The sequence below is a fragment of the Haplochromis burtoni genome, unplaced genomic scaffold (genome assembly GCF_018398535.1).
Source record: "Haplochromis burtoni strain Fernald_Lab_line unplaced genomic scaffold, NCSU_Asbu1 Contig_67, whole genome shotgun sequence".
Taxonomy (NCBI): Eukaryota; Metazoa; Chordata; class Actinopteri; order Cichliformes; family Cichlidae; genus Haplochromis; species Haplochromis burtoni.
This window is the reverse complement of record NW_024582428.1, coordinates 1,687,738-1,705,888: the sequence shown is the minus strand read 5'-3', so window position 1 is coordinate 1,705,888 and position 18,151 is coordinate 1,687,738. Positions and strand designations below refer to the sequence as shown.

General features: G+C 38.7%; 1 protein-coding gene across 3 annotated transcripts in view; it reads right to left on the bottom strand.

The window, feature by feature from the left end:
* The window catches only part of pde4dip (phosphodiesterase 4D interacting protein), a 91,600-nt gene extending 81,048 nt beyond the window's left edge, over positions 1–10,552 (bottom strand). Inside the window, exon 1 of one of the 3 annotated variants that reach the window (XM_042221462.1) lies at positions 10,365–10,552. Coding sequence is in view for 2 of the 3 variants with exons in the window: in XM_042221461.1 (XP_042077395.1) it covers positions 2,604–2,629 (26 nt within the window). In the remaining variant the exon portion in view is untranslated. Of the gene's footprint in view, positions 1–2,603; positions 3,768–10,364 lie in introns of those variants that run through there. The other 2 variants (XM_042221461.1, XM_042221460.1) reach the window with 2 other exon arrangements.
* Positions 10,553–18,151: the final 7,599 nt, after the last annotated feature.

Genomic DNA, 18,151 nt, shown 5'->3' with positions numbered 1-18,151 from the left:
GATATAACCATAAGTTATATAAGTTGTGTCCAAGGTACTTCAGCATCTAGCTAGCACCACAGAAGTGGAGTGAATGAAATCCAACTTTTATGAAATGCCGGGTAATTTCAAATTCATAATTTTAAAAGGCTCAATATATGATGTATGACACACACACTGTTTCTGTGCAATTTGGCACATAATTTGATATCTATGGGTGAAGTGGCTGTATTTCCAAGGGAAGAAAAAATGTTAATGCGTGATCATTTTACTCTCTGCGATGGAGAGTAAAATAAGAAAGAGGAGACATGAGAGGAAGATTAGAGATTCTGTTCTAAGGTAAAGACTGCTTAAGAAGTGGGGTCGCTGTAGCTCAGGAGGTAGAGCAGAGCATCTACTAATCAGAAGGTTGCTTAATGCATCCAAGTGTGAATGTTTGCGAATATTAGGGAGACAAAGCATAGAAAAGGTGCTTGTGTGATTGAGTGAATGGGGCATGATGTTTAATGTGCTTTGAGTGCTCAAGTAGAGTATTAGGATTATGTGTAATTGCATTGGCTGCATTTTTAGATAAATAGTTGTATATAACTTTAATGTTTACAAAATTTGTGCATAAGTTTTCAAAATTTACAATGTGAACATTTGCATGCTCGTAACAGTGACCTTTAACCTTTAGATGCAGATATAGTCTCGTCTTGTCAAGGTGGCTCTTCTATGTTGTGCCATGCATTTATGAAGTGGCTGTTTGGTTTGTCCAATGTAGAGGTCTGAGCACTCTTCTCTGCACTGTGCAGCATACACAATGTTGTTTAGTTTGTGTTTGGAATTTTTGTTTTTGCGATGAACCAGTTTTTGACTGAGGGTGCCGCTGGTCTGAAGTATACTTCCCTGTTGAACTTTAAATTTCTGTCGAATGAGTTGATGTGAGCAGTGAAGGATTCAACTTCTTGGGTTTTAGTTTTGATCCAGGTGCCATCCATGTATCTGTACCCATAGCTAGGTGCTGTCCTTTTAAAAGAGACAAGAGCTTTTCTTTCCATTTCCTCCATGTAAAGTTTGGCTACAATAGGTGACACTCGGGAGCCCATGGCACATCCATGTTTTTGTCTGTAGAAACCCTTGTTGTATTTAAAATATGTGGTGATAAGGCCGAGATCTAACAGTGTGCAAATCTGGTTGGGGGTGAAGCTGGTTCAGTTTTCCAAGGAGCTGTCTTCTTGTAGTCGTTTTCTGGGAGTCTCCACTGCCTCATTTGTAGGTATGCAAGTGAAGAGTAAAACCACATCAAAGGACACTATGGTTTCATCTGGATCCAGTGCAAGTTTCTGGTCCTTGTTGTTGAAGTCAGTGGAGTTGATGTGATAGGGTTGTTCCCCACAAGGGGCACAAGGATGGTGGCAAGGTGTTTGGAAATGCTGTAGGTAGCTGAGTTTATACTGCTAACACTGGGTCTGTGTTTAGAACAAAAGTGCACCTCCCCTTGTCGGCTGGTAATATGGTGATGTTTTGTTTTTGCTCAGTGATGCAACAGCCTTCTTTTCTTGTATTGTGAGGTTAGACGAAAGGACTTTAGCACTGGAGAGGGTGGATGAAACCATCTTTTGTTCTGCTTCTGTTTGTGTTCATTTATTAATCCATATGGTGGTGTCCGTGGTTAGCAACAGATACATTTTAAGAAAGAGACATAGCACTCAATTCTGAATTGTAATTTCTGAGCAAATTCTCAATAGAAAGATAGTGGTGGAAGTGTAACTACCAAGAGAGAAGGTTTTACAATCGTATTTGTTTGTAAAGTCAGCAATCTTTTAGGCAGTTTGCATTTGATTTGACTAAATATCTTGTACATGAAGTTTTCATGTCTTGTTGACCTTTGAAAAGAAAGGTAATAATGCTTCAAAATAATTGCATATTTAAGTTTTCAATAAGTAACAGAAGTTTGTTCTTGAGGATGTCATCAATTTCAATTTAACGTGAATCTGAATCTAAAGTGGTATTAAGCTTTTTAACAACAGGTGCCAAATTTCAGCTTTAAGGTGGCTAAGGGTTGGATAGTGGCAAATGTAACAAAGGCTTCTAAATTGTAATATAATGTAGTTGCTCCCTGGCTGCCCTGAACTTAGCGTCCCCCTTGTCAAATTCCACTTTAACCCCAGACAATAACATGTAGAATATTTCCATTTGTTGGACCGCAGCAGCCACCAAATCGTGACGTTTTCAGTCATCTCATCAGTTTTAAGAATAAGTTCCAACTGGATGACACAATATTTTACACTGTTAGTGTAATTACATGAATTACTTTTAGTATGAGAAATAAAACATGACTAATGTTTTGTCACATGCCTGAAGGGGTTAAAATAACAACAGTGGACACAGATAATGCAGCTGTTTACGTTGAAATGACTGCAGCTGGCTGAGCTAATTTCAGTGTAAAGCTCTCTTTTCTCCTGAAAGGTAAATGAGACTTTTACTCTATCTGCTTTCAGAACAAAATCTTTTCTCTACATGCTACATTTATAAAAGCGCACTCACACATGCCTATACAGAACAAAGAAATACACTCACACTTCACAAACCATGCACATTCATCAAACTGACTCATCATAAGCACTGTTGCAAAGGCTTACCTTCCTCTATAAAGAAATCCACTCATTTTTCAGCTGTATCATTAAAAAACAGCACAAAAGCTCAGTACATAGTATGTCCTCATCTGTCAGGTGAATAGTCCTTGGCCTCAGCCTTCAGAGACCCGAAGATATCCGATTACCTCCTAGCTGCCATTAGAGTTTCAGTAAACACTCAAACCCAGGCATATTACAAGCTGCAAATAGCAAAGTTGCAGAGAATCTTCAGAGTCAAAGCAGAGTGACCACAGTCAGGCTCTTCGGCCACGAGGCTCCCAGAGGAGCGAGCCAAGCACCCAGGCAGTCATTTGACGTGGCAGCGAGAGTCACAGAGAGACGTGGTAAACAGCACCGTGGAGCAAAGGTACACAGAGGCTGCTTGCTTCACCATGAAAGAGTGATCTGTCTCAGCATGCTCCACAACAGCCGCTTCACCAGGTATGTGTGCGTGTGTGTGTCAGTGGGTGTATAAACCACACCAACGTTTTCCAGCCATTTCTAATAAAATACTCACTGTCTATTGACTATTTGCCTCTGGTACTTTTTAAAGGCAGGTGGAGCACAAGGAGGATACCTGTGTGTTTGATAGTGTGCATGTGTGTTTATGCACACCTCCTTCTCCCTGTAGGTGTGTCTAACGTGTTGCAACAGGTAAAAGGCGGCATTTAGACACTAATTTCCTCCAACACAAAACACTGAACTGCTTTACATGTTTTCCTGGAGAAAATGTTCAGATCCTTCACACAAAAGCAGCATTAAGCACCTCTGTTATCACTCTCTTGAAAATCAGTTTAAAAGAATCACAGCATAGCTGTGCCGACTAGATCTGAACAAACAAGCAGCACATTGAGGTTGGCCGAGGGAGCTCAGGATCAAAGCTAGACAGCTTTAGGCTAGGAGTCAAAAACAGTGGTCTGGATCAACATTTGTGGAAATTCTTATTCAGTGCTTCGCCAAACAGGAGGGTGTGGTCTGTGTGAGTCTGTCTGTAGGGAGAAAAAATCAGATTTGAACTGTGTTTGGTTTAAAGAAAAACTCCTATGGGCAATTTTAGGTGTGGCAGTTTATTAACACAAAGGATCAAATTGTATATTCATTCACCTGAGAACCAGACCTTTATAAATTAGAGAGAAGCCTCTTCTTTGGTCATAGGAGTTTTAATTTTCTGTTACTTTTCTTAATATTGCATATTCAGTTTAATGCGCACAGATAATGATAATTATCACTTAGTAAACGAAGGGCAAGCACAATTAGACAAGGTGTGCCAAGTTACAGTATTAATGGTTATTTATCATTTGTTTTGCTGCTACTTTACTTTATAAAAGTGTGTGTATAGCAACGAGAAAATTGTATTTGAATTCAAATCTTAATGGCACTCAGAAAACGTGTTTTCATGCAAGGGGAAAACCTTGACTCATAATAATAATAACAATAATAATAATTAAAAAGAAAATAATAATAATAATAATAATACTATTAAAACACATTCCCAGATCCAAATAAAATTTAATTGTCTCCTCCTTTGGTCATGATCCACCGTTTTAGATAAATAATGTTTTTGTATACAATAATCTTGGAAATGAAGTGAAAGTAGTACAGTAGTGGTAACAAACTGGTGAAAAAAACAGCAAAGACACAGGAATTGTTTTCTGCTTTCTAAACTCCCACAGGTTTTTATATAGATTCACATTTGCCAGACAGCTGTACCCGATGTTCATGTTTGCTGACTGTTTTTATTCACAACCACAATACATGTGCTAATGCTGGCCATAAACCAAGAGTTCGTGCACCTTTTTTTGACACCTGTTTTTGATTCGCGCCAAAATAAGCCAAACAAAATGGGGAAAAGAAAGATTATAGCGATCATAACTCACTACAGTTTAATTTTATTGAGATAACAAGACCTGTTTAGTAGTAAATTCTACTACTTCATGTACTGCCATGTAATAACAGCTTCATAGGAACTGAGTATGCAAATAACACTTAATATTCATAACAAAGAGATACCTTGCTATATTTGGATCTATGTGCGTATATGAAATCTAAAACTGGTCAATTCATAATTTAGTGTAACCTGCAATCTGCCAGATAGATACAGATACATGACCTGTAGGTTTGGGGTTAAGGAACAGGGAATGTCTCTTCTCCTCTCTTCCTCACCTTCACTGTCCTTCCATCTTGACCTAAGCATAGATATCCTCACATTCCACACATAGCACGCAGTGTGCAGCTGGCCAGCAGGCCTTATCGGGGCAAGAGACAGAAAATCAGAGGTTGAACTGAGATGCTTCCCTCAACTGAGCCAAATGCAATTAGCCAAAATAACAAACCCTTCACTCAAGTGTGATTTACTGCTTGGGTCACTTGGAGTCTTGGGTGTTACTGTGTATTCATAATTCCTTACATCAGGCCTATAGTTCCCAATCCATGGGGTTAGGGCAAAAACAATTTCAAAGTAAACTTCAAAGATTATTATAGAAACAAGAATAAGGAAAATGAAAAAGAAGATAATGGTGGGAGAAAATTTAGTAATGAGGGCACTAAGGAAGAGGAAGAAGAGCGGAAAGGCAGGTGTGAAGGTAGGAAGGTATGACATACCTGTGGCAGTATGGATATGTAGGAGAGAGGGCAGTGGTCTTTTTAAGTGGTCTTTGTTTAACACAATCCTGGAGAGAGGGGGCATCCCTGAGGAATGGATACCAGGAAGGAGGTGGTGTGACACACCTGCAGTCATTTACCTTTAACTTGTATATTAGCAGAATATTGTTACCACAGAAACTGACATTTGTTTATGAGACTCTTTTAAGTTACCAGTTTCATCTAAGATTATGTTTTTTTTTATCATTTATTCAAATTCCATATTAATTCTGTGTCCGTATTATTCTCTTCTGACAAGCTGTGGTCACCACTGCATAACAGAAGAATTTATTCACTTAACCTATCAGTCTGTAACTTTTCGATTTTCTTCACTGTTTAGTTATTCTCTTGACTGAGTTGTTGCTGTGTCAGCACGTAGATATTTCACACATGACTCCTGTGGTTTAGAAGAATCAGTCAAATTCCCTTGACTGAGCTCACATCTTTATTTTTGGCAGTCAAACTATGATCATAGAACTTGAGTCGGACCTTCACGCTCCAAAAAGATTGAAAGAGAAATTACGAGAACGGGACAGTTTATTCAGTAGAGCTAGATGTAGAAATTCGGTGTTAAATTTAACTACTATGAATAATGTTATCTGATATTGTTATTCTAGATTGAGGTGATGACAGGCATGAAAGACATGAGACATGAAACAAGAGAGACGAGGGCCAGTCTCCTGACAGAAAGCTACACCCTGTTATTAACCCAATCACATCCTTTACCCTCCTACTTGTACATTCTTTCTTTTTTTTCCTGGTTAACTTTCAGCTTTCCACCTTGAATCTTGTATCTGTGCTCTTGTGCTTAGACTGCTGTTGCTGGCTAACAATTATAACAGGTCAATGTCAGCCAGTCACCTCAACTCCGTTTACAGTGAATAATTTTTTTTTTAAACTTTAATCAAAACCTTACTGACTTTAGAAAGAGTACTGCAAAAATAAAAAGTGTTCAAACACAAAAAGGAAATGTGAAGCATTTCTTTTAAACTTTACTAAATTGCATGTAGACATGGCAGGGACAGCCTGCTGAAGTTCAAACCAAGCATTAGGAAGAAAGGGGAGTGAAAGTGACATGGTTCTTGATGCCAGATGGGCTGCTCTCATTTTTTCAGTGGAGAATTTCGAGCTGATAGGAAGGCAACAGTAACTCTGCTTAAAATGTAAGCAGAAGAGCATTTCTGAAAGTATCTGACATTGAATCAGACTGGTACAGCAGACCACACTGTTGGTCACTACTGTTATCTAAGAACAGGATACGGAGGCTATATTTTGCACATATTTTTCACCAAAATTCCACAATAGAAGTTTGGAGAAACACAACCCTACTGGTCTCCATAATCACCAGATCTCAGTCCAGTGGAGCATATTTGGGATGTTGTTGAACGTGACATTTGTATGAGCAGCAACTATGTGATACAACATGTTACTAGTTACTACTATGATATATGCTTACATGTGATTGGCTTTGCCATGACATGCACCTGTGATCAAGGCTGGAAGTATGTATTTTGTATTGTATCTGTTTTTTTGCAAGTAAACCTCTGACAGTGTGTTACTCGATTTGTTCTTTCATACTTATTTGAAAGATGTTCAAAGTAATTAAATTGAAAACCCAATGTAGGACTCATCAGACCAGAACTAAATTTAAACACATCTTAATTGCAGGCAGCAGACTGAGTTAACAAAAATAATAACAGAGCAGCGGATGGGCAAAACAGACTGATAAACTTGGACCAGAGAAAAACACGGACAGATGAGCATGCAGCATAAGGTTATGAGGGAAGATGAACAAAGACCAGAAGCAAATTGACATAAGATAAACTAACATTGAAGCAAGACTGAATTCCAACAGCAGGCACTGAGGACAAGACGCAGAGATGAGACTCGGATAGACTGGACATCACAGGGAACTGACATAACTAAACAAGAAATCAAGAGCGGCAAATAACCAAACTCAGAAGCACTAGAAAATAATATACATATGTTATAATTCACTGGGCCCACATCCTCATTTTAGGTTTGGCAGCATTTTAGTAGGTAAAGGTGAATGGCTTGGACATGAATTGAGCTGCGGTTTGGGGAAGGCCTCGAAGGGGCCTGGCAGGTCCCCATGTGCCAAATGGAAGTGAAGAAGTTAAAGAATTCAAAAAGGGGCAGGATGGTGGGGCAAATGAGAATGAACAGCTTGTAGAACCGGGGAAACATATATAGATGACAACTGGAAGGAGCGTGTTTGGAGGCGTGGTCACGCTCCTGAAATTCCGATACTGAATCTCCAATAAAAACATGTCAAAAGAACATTTCATTATTCCACAACAAAAATTCGAAACACTGGACCATTATAAATGAACTGGTTTGCATATCGTACTCCACCTCAGTACTCAAAGTGCTTTATTCAACATGCCTCATTCAAACTATTCTTTCTGTCTAACATTTACACACATCCTCATGCCGAGAGCATGCAGAGAGCAACTTGCTGTTAACATCTTTCCCATGCATATTAGGCAAACAGAGCAGTGAGGGATGGACCCACCAACCTACCAGTTTGTAGATAACCTGCTCCTGAGCTACAGCCACCCCGATGCTGGACAGTGCTCAGACAACTAGAGCTGTGACTGACAAAGCTGACCATCAACGCAGTCAAAAACACCTTTAGTAGTAAAGTATGTAGAAAAAATATGATCAAAAAGTTGTATTTTTAAGAACTTTATCTTCAGTGAACCTGAGTAAGTTTGTCAGGACTCCATTTGAGCTGTTATCTAAATCTGATACATATGTGACAAATCGTCTGTATGTTACGCGTTGGGAATGAGAATGCTCTGGTGATGTATGTAAACATCTTTCTTTTTTATTAAATGAATGCAAATATTTAGTCCCGCACAAGAGATTTATTAGTGTTTTGTGAATCTTTCTCCACCACGAGTAGAGAATGTGGCACAGACCTTCACTCTCTGTCTTATTAGATGCAGGGTCTGTGTACTGTGCTGGGAGGATGTTGCTGTCCAGTTAATTCAGCAGTTTATGTACAAGCTGTGAATGACGATCTTGAAGAGTGTTTAAAGGCCAAAAATCTGCCAGAAAGACTTTGAATGACAGTTTGTTTTTGTCTTTTTATTTCATCCAAGAGAATTCACTGGTGTGTACTGTTAAAAAACGAAGAATGTTTCACGATAGAAATCAACATCATAAAATAGCTGATCAACAGTTTGAACATGTGGCCATTATTTTCCCAGGTGTTTTCACTCAAATTTAGCCAGAAGACAAATGCATTTATTAGCCCTCCCCCATCCAAAGCGCATATTTTGAAAAACTACTTTATAAATAATCAATAACTCAGTGTGATGGTTTGGCTCAAATATCACAAATCTAAGCTACAAGTGACATAATGCTCAGTCATTAAACATTAACAAACATTACACAAAATTGACAGGTTTTTTTTCTTTCTTATTTGCAAAACTGACTTTTGGATAAATGCATCCCACTTACACGTGGAAGTGTCAGCAAATGAAATACACGTGTAAAATACACCTAACAAAGTACATGAATAGTAAATATTTGTTTAACTGAGAACTTGCTGCAGTTTTGGGTTTTCAGTTGAAGATGCAAATAAAAATGTTGAAAAAATTAATTAATTGATTTAATTAAAGTAAAAGGTATTTTATCCTATCCTAAAAGATTCTTATTACCTTTAGCACAGTACTACAGTAAATGTACAGCTTGAGTTTATCTTCATCTAACACACAAACGTGGTCCTTAAAGTAATGAATGTTATGCCTGAATCACTGAATGACAACATGAGTAGATGTAAGTGCAAAGTCTGTTAATATATGGAGTAGAAAGTATTTGTTTAAAATGTAGGGAGTAAAAGTAAAAAGTAAAAATAACTACTAAAGTAAAGTACAGATACCTGAAAACTCCACTTACAGTTAGGTCCATAAATGTTTGGACAGACAGAGACAACCTTTTTGGTTCTGTATATTACCACAATGAATTTTAAATGAAACAACTCAGCTCAGACTTTCAGATTTAATTCGGTGGGTTGAACAAAAAAAACCTGCATAAAAATGTGTAGAATTAAAGCATTTTATCATTTTAGGGGCTGTTGCCATGATTTTGCTCAAAATAAATAAAATGTAATTAATTGAATTTTAAATGTGTTATATTTAAAGTGATGATCCTATAATCTAGAGAAAACAAAAACTGTAATAATGTTGGTTTGTGGTCACCTAATCCAAAACTAACTGTAAGCCCTGTCTTAAGAGTAGACATGATGTCTGTCACCAAAACCTAGACTGGGAGCTAGTTCCACAGGAGAGGGCCTGATATCTTGTTTGTGTGCCTGGAATCATACGTTTAGAAACTCTGGCCTGCAATTGGAGCGCAAAGGATTCAATTGGGATAATATGATAGCATTTGATCTTTAACACATCACAGGACCTGATCAAAAAGGACTTTGTCATGTGATTGGAAAGAATGTAGCATATTCAGCCTAATCAGAGTGACCACATTCTATATATAATGAGATCAGCATACATGTACAATTGCAATCTAACTTTCAAACTATTGTCTAAATATTTTTGATATAAATGTAAAATATTGCATAAATTACATCAGCACTGCCAGTCAGAACAGTCATTGAAATATGTGAATTTGCTTTTCCTTTATTCTCTGTCTTCTATGTAAAAACACTTGAGAAAGCCTAGAAACTTGTTGGAGAGAAGTAATTCATTCAAGAGATGGAAAAATCACAAGTACTGCCCTTTAGATGGAAAGCTACAGTAGAGGAAGAGCTCTGTGCTGAGACTGCTAATGAAAATCATATAGCTCAGAAATCAATAAATCACTTAGGAACAGGAAACAGTTATTGACTAATAACAGTCCCAGACCTCCTGCGGACCAATCAGATGCTTATCACCACCTGACAGCATCAACACTGGATTTTGGTTTACAACATAATATGCCTGCTGGGCGGGTATATAACGACACATTGCGTTCTTATGCGCTGCATTTCCTCTAAATTTGTTTTCAGTTACACGAGAATAAGTGTCTCCATCTTTATTGCTGTTATTCGGCCAAACCGGTTCTACATTACAGCACAAACAGAAATAGACGATGCGTGACTACCTCGTATGTAAGTCGTATGTTGCGGTGACAGCAGCACCTCTCTTTAGCCATCTTCTTCTTCACCTCCACGAGCACATCATCATCGGTATCCGTTTATTACCCCTTCATCATCCGGTCATGGTTGCAGGAGTCACCTCAATCTGGAGTCAGAGATGCTGCTGCTATGACGCCACCACTAATGCTCCCGTTGCAGCTCATTGGTCGGTTAAGCGCCCCCACCCCCCTCCCCCCACACACACCCCCGGCCCCCTCCATTAGGGTATTCTGGATTTCATTTTTATGCCCGCAGATTGTGTCCCCTCTTCCCGCAGACGTCCAAGGAAACCATGTGACCGGCTCGTCAATGCGGGGAGTTGCGAGGTGAGGGGTAAAACATGTGCAAAAAAAACCAATGCTTTGCTTGGATAGATGACACATTTTTTAGACAGACTGGCAGCATGTCAAGAGGCACGCTATTACCATAAGAGACAGAGTTTGGCTATTGGTTGGAAATAAGGATAAGAAATGCATATTACAACTGAATACTATTAAGGCATGTGCGATATCGATAAGTGAGACAGCTGTCTGAATTTAAATGTTACAAAACTTCCAAAAGTCACCGTAAAAGGTAAAACTAAATGTATAGAATAGACAGAGTATGAACCGAGCTTTTCTTTTATTGGGTTAGCAAACTGAATGCTGGAGATATTACGCCGTCAGCCCTGTCCTCATCTCCACAATAAAATAACAAGGTCATTACATGTGTTTCCCTCTGTGTGTTTATATGAGTGAATTTCCCTTTTTTTGATATGAAATTTCCTTTAAATCGGTCCTGGTTTTTGCTTCAAACTAGTCTGTGCGAGCCATTGATGTTATGTCACCTAGTGGCCAAATAATGCATTACATTCCACAGTTAATGTACAGTCATGTAAAATCGTGTATTTCCGTTGTGTGGTGTTTATGTGCACATACGTTCTTTCAGTTACTCCTCAATGTGTTTTTATTTCATGACATGTGCTCAGATGAAAAAAGGGATGTGTTCCATACATTCCACGTGTGCCACATGTATTCAAGCTACAGACGCCATTCTTCCTTTTTATTTTTTGTTTTATTGTTAAATATGACTATATATATTATTCAGAAATTGTCAGAAAAGTTATATTTTGGAATGTGAAGGGTTTTTTAAAAAAAAAAATTAGGGTGTGCTCAAATATGGAGCTTTACAGGAATGCAGGAATTTTATTTTATTTTTATTTTCATATTTTAATTAGCCAATACTCAAGACCACAAAAGTTTTAAGCAAATATTAAATGGTTGAGCAAAAAAAATCTGATTTGACTTGAGATGAAGTGACTCACCCATTTCTCTTTATTCAATTCAATGTTATTTGTGTAGCACCAAATCACAACAACAGTGCAAGAAGCTTTATATTGTAATTTGAAGGTGTAAGGTGAAGACCCCACAATATTATAAAGTGAATAGAGCAAACCACAACAATCATGACTGCCAATCAGGAAGTGTTTTTGCAAAAGTGGGAAGGAAGGAAGGAAGGAAGGAAGGAAGGAAGGAAGGAAAGGAAAAGAAAAACTCCTTTTTAACAGGAAGAAGCATCCAACAGAATAAGGCATCTGGTGAGTAGATGAAGACAGGACAAAGACATACTGTTGAAGAGAGACAAAGATTAATAGCAACAAATAATTAAATACATGCATTAAATTTGTATATTAACAATAAATAAATAAATATATAAAATTGAACTGAATTAAACTATAGTTAAACAAAACTATAGTTCAAAACGCGTGTGATAAAAATGAATGGACAGATGAATGAAAACAACATTAAAGCTAGACTTTAAAAGAAAATAATAAGAAGATGTCCCAGATTTACAGAGGGCTTTTTGTAGAGCAGCAAACTGGCTTTTTGTGCTAAATGATGCTTTTCTAATTTAGTGAGATACTATTTACTCTCCAGCTTACCAGTTTTCCACTTTAAAGTGTGTTTGAGAGTTATACCAGGGAGTCAAGTACTTCTGATTTGAGGCTCTGATTTTTAGAGGAGCTACAGTATCTAGAGTTGTAAACAGTGAAGAAGTGTGGCACAAAATAATCAGCCTCTGTGGGAGTAGCGTAGCTCTGCACTGTGTTGGCACAAAGCAATGAAGAAGAGAGCTGTGGATGAATTATTTCCTTAAACTTAGTTACAGCACTTTGAGGAAGACATCTGCTGTGATGAAATCTACTCCCTACTGCTGTGTAATCCAATATTGTAAATTTAAATGTTATCAGGAAATAATCAGAACAAAGACAGTTTAGGAAATATTGTTAAATGTTCAGTTTCTATGCCATAAGTTAGAACAGGACAGAGTGTGATTAAAGTGGTGGGAGGGCTCTTTTACCTTTTGAAAGAAGCCAGTTGAGTCTAATAACAGATTAAATGCCATGCTGAGGCTGTCATTTTTAGCATCTACATGGATGTTAAAATCACCCACAATAATTATATTATCCGAGCTGAGCACTAAATCAGATAAAAAGTCTGAGAATTAAGACAAAATCTCTGTGTAAGGCCCAGGTGGACGATAGATAATATCAAATAGAACTGGATTTTGAGTTTTCCAGCTGGAGTGGACAAGGCTAAGTCTCAGGCTTTTAAATGGATTATAACTCTTTCTGCTTCTTTACTTGATTTACAAGCTGAGGTGGGAGATTGTTGCCAAAAAATTGTTGATAAGTGATTAAAACATGTATTAATAGGGACTTGGAAGAGAGAGAGGTGATGTTTAATAATCCACATTTCACTGTTTTACGCTTTGGTGCAGATGTGGATGCTGTATTGTCCTTTTTTTTAATGTTTAAGTTGTTTTTTGCTGGTTTTTAGTTTGTTTTTTGTCTGTTTGGGAGCAGACACAGTCTAAGGGGATGGGGTTTCAGGTGGGATAACCAGAAGAGAGAAGCTGCAGAGAGGCGTGTAAGACTGCAACTCTGCTTTGTGGTTTAGTACATTTGTTCATATTTTTAGAAATGAGAGCTGCTCCATCCAAACTGGGATGATGCCATCTAATATGACCAAGTTTCCCCAGAAAGATTCCCATTTATCTAAAAAGCCCATGTCATTTTTGGACATCACTCAGCCAGCAATTTAAGGAGAAAATGAGGCTAAACATGTCACTGGTCTGTTTGGGGTAGAGACCAGAGCAAACTACAGAGTCCAACATTGTTTTTGCAAAGTCACACATCAATTCAATGTTGTTTTTTTGATTGGTCATGTTTCGATTGTCATTACTGCCGACGTAAACTATAATTTTACAGAATGTTCATTTACCCTGAGCCATTTTCTTCAGTGTCACCTGTTCTGGCCCCTGGAAGACAAGACTATAGTTGCTGGTGTCTCTATCTTCACATATCTCAGAACTGAATGAGTTGGTGGTGTACCGGGCGCTTCTGTTTAGGAATACGTGTCATCCTCACCATCATCCAGCCAGCTTAGGACCGCTTGGGACAATCTGCTTGGGGATAGCTAATGGGTTTCGTTGATGAATATATTAAAATATCCTACTGCACTGTTGTGAGGCTGGACAGTCAAGTGGGGAGAATCATATTTGTGTACCAATCTCATTCAATCAGTATCATATAAACAATTTATCATTCAAATCTTTTTTTGATCATTTATTTCAAGAGTAGAAGGCTGATGTTTGTTTAGTCTATGTCAGGGCAGTAGCTGTAGCTGTGGCAGAGATTGGCTGGAAGTTAAAGGCTCTCAGAGTGATGGTCTATAATTCTCTGTGGGTAAAAGGTGAATTAGCTTCCTGTGATGAGCCCAAGAATTTTAAGGTCTTAGTGTCCACATTGACAATTGCCTCCAGGAACAAGCCAGGGGAAGGAATTACAAGTCCCATCAAAAACCAGGATCTCTGCCTTCTTCCATTGCTAGCTCTTCAAGCTCCACATCTGACACCTCAGGGGAGCTGATACAGCTCGTTTGGGCCAAGTTAAAATTAGAGAAATGGGTGAGGAGAATGAACTTTGAATGTACTGTGAACACTTGGGATTTGGTTGCCACCTGCCCCGTGCATCCAAAATCCAATTCTCGCCTAAGCCATGGGGATACTGGTGTGCGTGTGAGACTGTTCCTAAAGACGAACAACCCCACATGCTACCGTCAGCTACTATCTGCTACACTCAACAACAATTCTTCTTGTAGGCTTCTTCCACTGCAGAAAATATTCTTGGATATCCTTAGTTTGAGACTCACATTAACCGGAAAAATAAAAACAATGAAAGCTAAAGCTCTTACTGTTCTTTCCTCTGCCTACAGTCAGCAATTCTGCCCATAGGCAAACGATCAAAAGCAACATGATCATTTGCCATCTGATTATTGTCTTGGTCCTGAGCTGTATAATGAAAGAGGTTTCAACAAGGAAAAAGCTTTAGCCTTACTCCGACATTGGACATATGACTGTGCCACTGACTTCCTTCCTGGGCACTGATTCCCTCCAATCATTTTATAGCCTCTCAGGCCCTGAACATCTAACCATGTATCAAGGACTCACTTGATGCTGGAGTCATCCGACCCTCATCCTCCCCAGCAGGTGGGGAGCTATATTATGTCCATGTATAGATTTGAGGACTAAACCAGATCACACTTCTGCTGTCTTACAGGTCATGGTCCATGACCTTCTCAGAGATTTCCTGAATATATTTGTCTACCTGGATACTAATCTTCTTGAGAAGGGGAACACTATACTCATATCATAAAGGTACTTCAAAAGCTCGTGGAAAATAACATTTTTATCAAAGCAGAGAATAATACACTTCATGCCAAGCGGCTAACTGGCTTATACTCTGGAGAGATGGCTTGTGAGGGCAGACACAGAGACAGTTAAAGCAGTAACCGATCTATCTGCGCCTCCTCCTGTCAGTTATCAGTTGTTTGAATCTGCTTACTGAATGCAGCTGTTACAAAAACTATGACAGTAGCGTAGCTAAAGCGTGGTATGGTCACAGCAGAACTGCCAGAAATAAATGGTCTCATCACTGTACATTTCATCAAATTTCTATGCAGTACCCAAATTTCAATTATATACAGTGCTGTGAATTTCATGCTTTTCTTGATTTATAATTTTTTACCACACATGTTTCAGATTATCAAACAAATTTTAATATTAGACGTTAACACAAAATGCAACTTTTAAATGATTTTATTTATTAAGGGAGTAAAGGTATCCAAATCTAAATCATGAATTAACTGTAATTAACAAAACTTTCTGAAAAGCTGAGTTTAGTTTCACTAGCCACACTCAGGCCTGTTTGCTGATCAAGAAATCATTCAAACACAACCAGGAACCTGAAGTAGACTAAAAGATCTCAAAAAGCAACACATTATCCTGCGATCTAAAGAAAACAGAGAAGAGGTGAGAAACAAATTCATTGGCATCTAGAAAGGCTAAAAAATATATTTCTTGATTCCCCAAAAAACCACAGTGAGAGCCAATATCCACTAATTGAGAAAACTTGTTGCAGGGCAGCACGGTGCCACGGTGGTTAGCACTGTTGCCGCACAGCAAGAAGGTCCTGAGTTCAATTCCACCATCAGGCCGGGGTCTTTCTGTGTGGAGTTTGCATGTTCTCCCCGTGTTTGCGTGGGTTCTCTCCGGGTACTCCGGCTACCTCCCACCGTCCAAAGACATGCAGCTTGTGGGGATAGGTTAATTGATTAATCCAAATTGTCACTAGGTGTGAATGGTTGTCTGTCCCTGTGTGTTGGCCCTGCGACAGACTGGCGACCTGTCCATGGTGTACCCTGCCTCTCGCCCTATGACAGCTGGGATAAGCTCCAGCGCCCCCTGCGACCCTGAAAAGGATAAGCGGAAGCGAATGGATGGAGAAAACTTGTAACAGTGGTGAACTTTCCCACTAGTGGCCGGCCTATCAAAGTAAAAAAAGAGGGCATAAACAACTCATCCAGGGGGTCACACCAAAATACCCAGAACAGCCTCAGTTAAGGTTCAGGTTTCAACAACAACAAAGGGAATGGGCAAAAACAGCATCCATGGATTGCATAATGTTAAACGTTAAACCACTATTAACCAAAACGAACACAGACTTGCCTCACATTTGCCAAAAAGTATCTAGATCATGACACAGACTTTTGGGAAAATATTCTGTCGACTGACAAGACAAAAGTTGAGATTTTTGGTTTGTGTCCTGTTCCACCTGGTGGAAGGTGGAACACAAACACAGCTTTTCATGATAAGAAAATCCTACCAACAATCAAACGTGGTGGTGGCTAAGAATGGTTAAATTCTGCTCTCTACTAGAAATTCTTGAAGGAGAATTTCTGACCATCAGTTTGTGGTCTGATGTGCAAACGGAGATGGGTTATGTAGATGGATAATGATCTGAATCACACCAAAAAGTCTACCTCTGAATGGCTAAATATATTAATAAAATAAATGAATAAAAATCTGGATTTAAATCAGAGTGAGATGCTTTGGCATGACCTTAAAAAGGTCATTCATGCCCAAAAACTCCAGTGTGACTGAATTAAAACAATTCGGCAAGGAAGAGTGGCCAAAAATTCCTCGACAGCGATCTTAAAGACTCATTGCCAGCTATCACGAATCCTTGATTGTAGTACTTGCTGTCAAGCAGCAATAACCGGAGGCACAACCAGTCATTAGGTTTAAAACTGCAGTTTTCATTCTTTTGTATCTTTGTCAAAATTTGTTTGATGATCTGAACCATGTATGTGACAAATACGCAACAAAAAAGGAAGGGGGACAAATACTTGGATACCTTAAACAATAAACATGACTAGTCCTTGTGGAATGCCTGTTTTACATGGTCTCGGTGATTACATCCATGAGGTCAACAGACAACTACAAGATATATGAATGTAATCTGCAAATTAGTCTTTTTTTTATTTAAAGCTACTTATGAGGTTTATTTAAGGGAAACTCAAATGCTGTGTGAGGTAAATGGGTGTGTAGATGTGTTGATGAGTGACGTTACGTTTACGTCTGCTTGCTCTTTTGTAGAGAATATTTGGACCTTTCTGCAGTTTCCTGCTCTGTTTGTTTGAATTAGTCATAATTGCGTGTGACGCTCCTACTCACGTTAGGACATTTCAGCTGACTGTTAATATTAGCTCATTCCTGCGCCCAGAGCTGATGGAGTGATCAAAAGCTTTACTGCTGAAGGAAATATGCTGCTTGTCCCAGCCTGGCACTGATATTCATCACCACCTCAACTCTGCCGGCCCACAGGTGGCTCCCTTATTACAAACACATGTTACATAGCTGCTCAGTCGCTCAAAAAAAAAAAGTTCAAGTAGAGAGTCCATATATCTGCCTGTATTTGGCGTTTCACTGGAGTGACTCCAACATTCTTCGCAAACGCTATTTGAGTTACATAAACTCATCGTTTAATTGCCTTTAAGTTAAAACACTATTTTCCAAACTAAAAAAGAAAATCTCTACTAAATGATAAATACTTGAACTCAGTGAAATTCAAAAATTGCTCATGAACGATTTCAGTCCTTTTTTTAAAAAAAAACCTTCTACTCGTGGAATGGAAACCATCCTTCCAATTATTGTTTTAACGATGGTGCTGTCTAACATGTTAGCCCACAGTCTCCAAATGGAGTTCATCTTGTGATTGTGTAGGCCATGGCATATGATTCACATCATTTTGAGCCCTTCTCGAGCCCTCTTGTGCTGTTAAATGGGGGGATTGCGTAGCCTTCATAATCAAACAGGGCTTCAGAAGACGTTGCATCAAGGCATTAATGTGGTCTCTCCCAATAATTCTGGA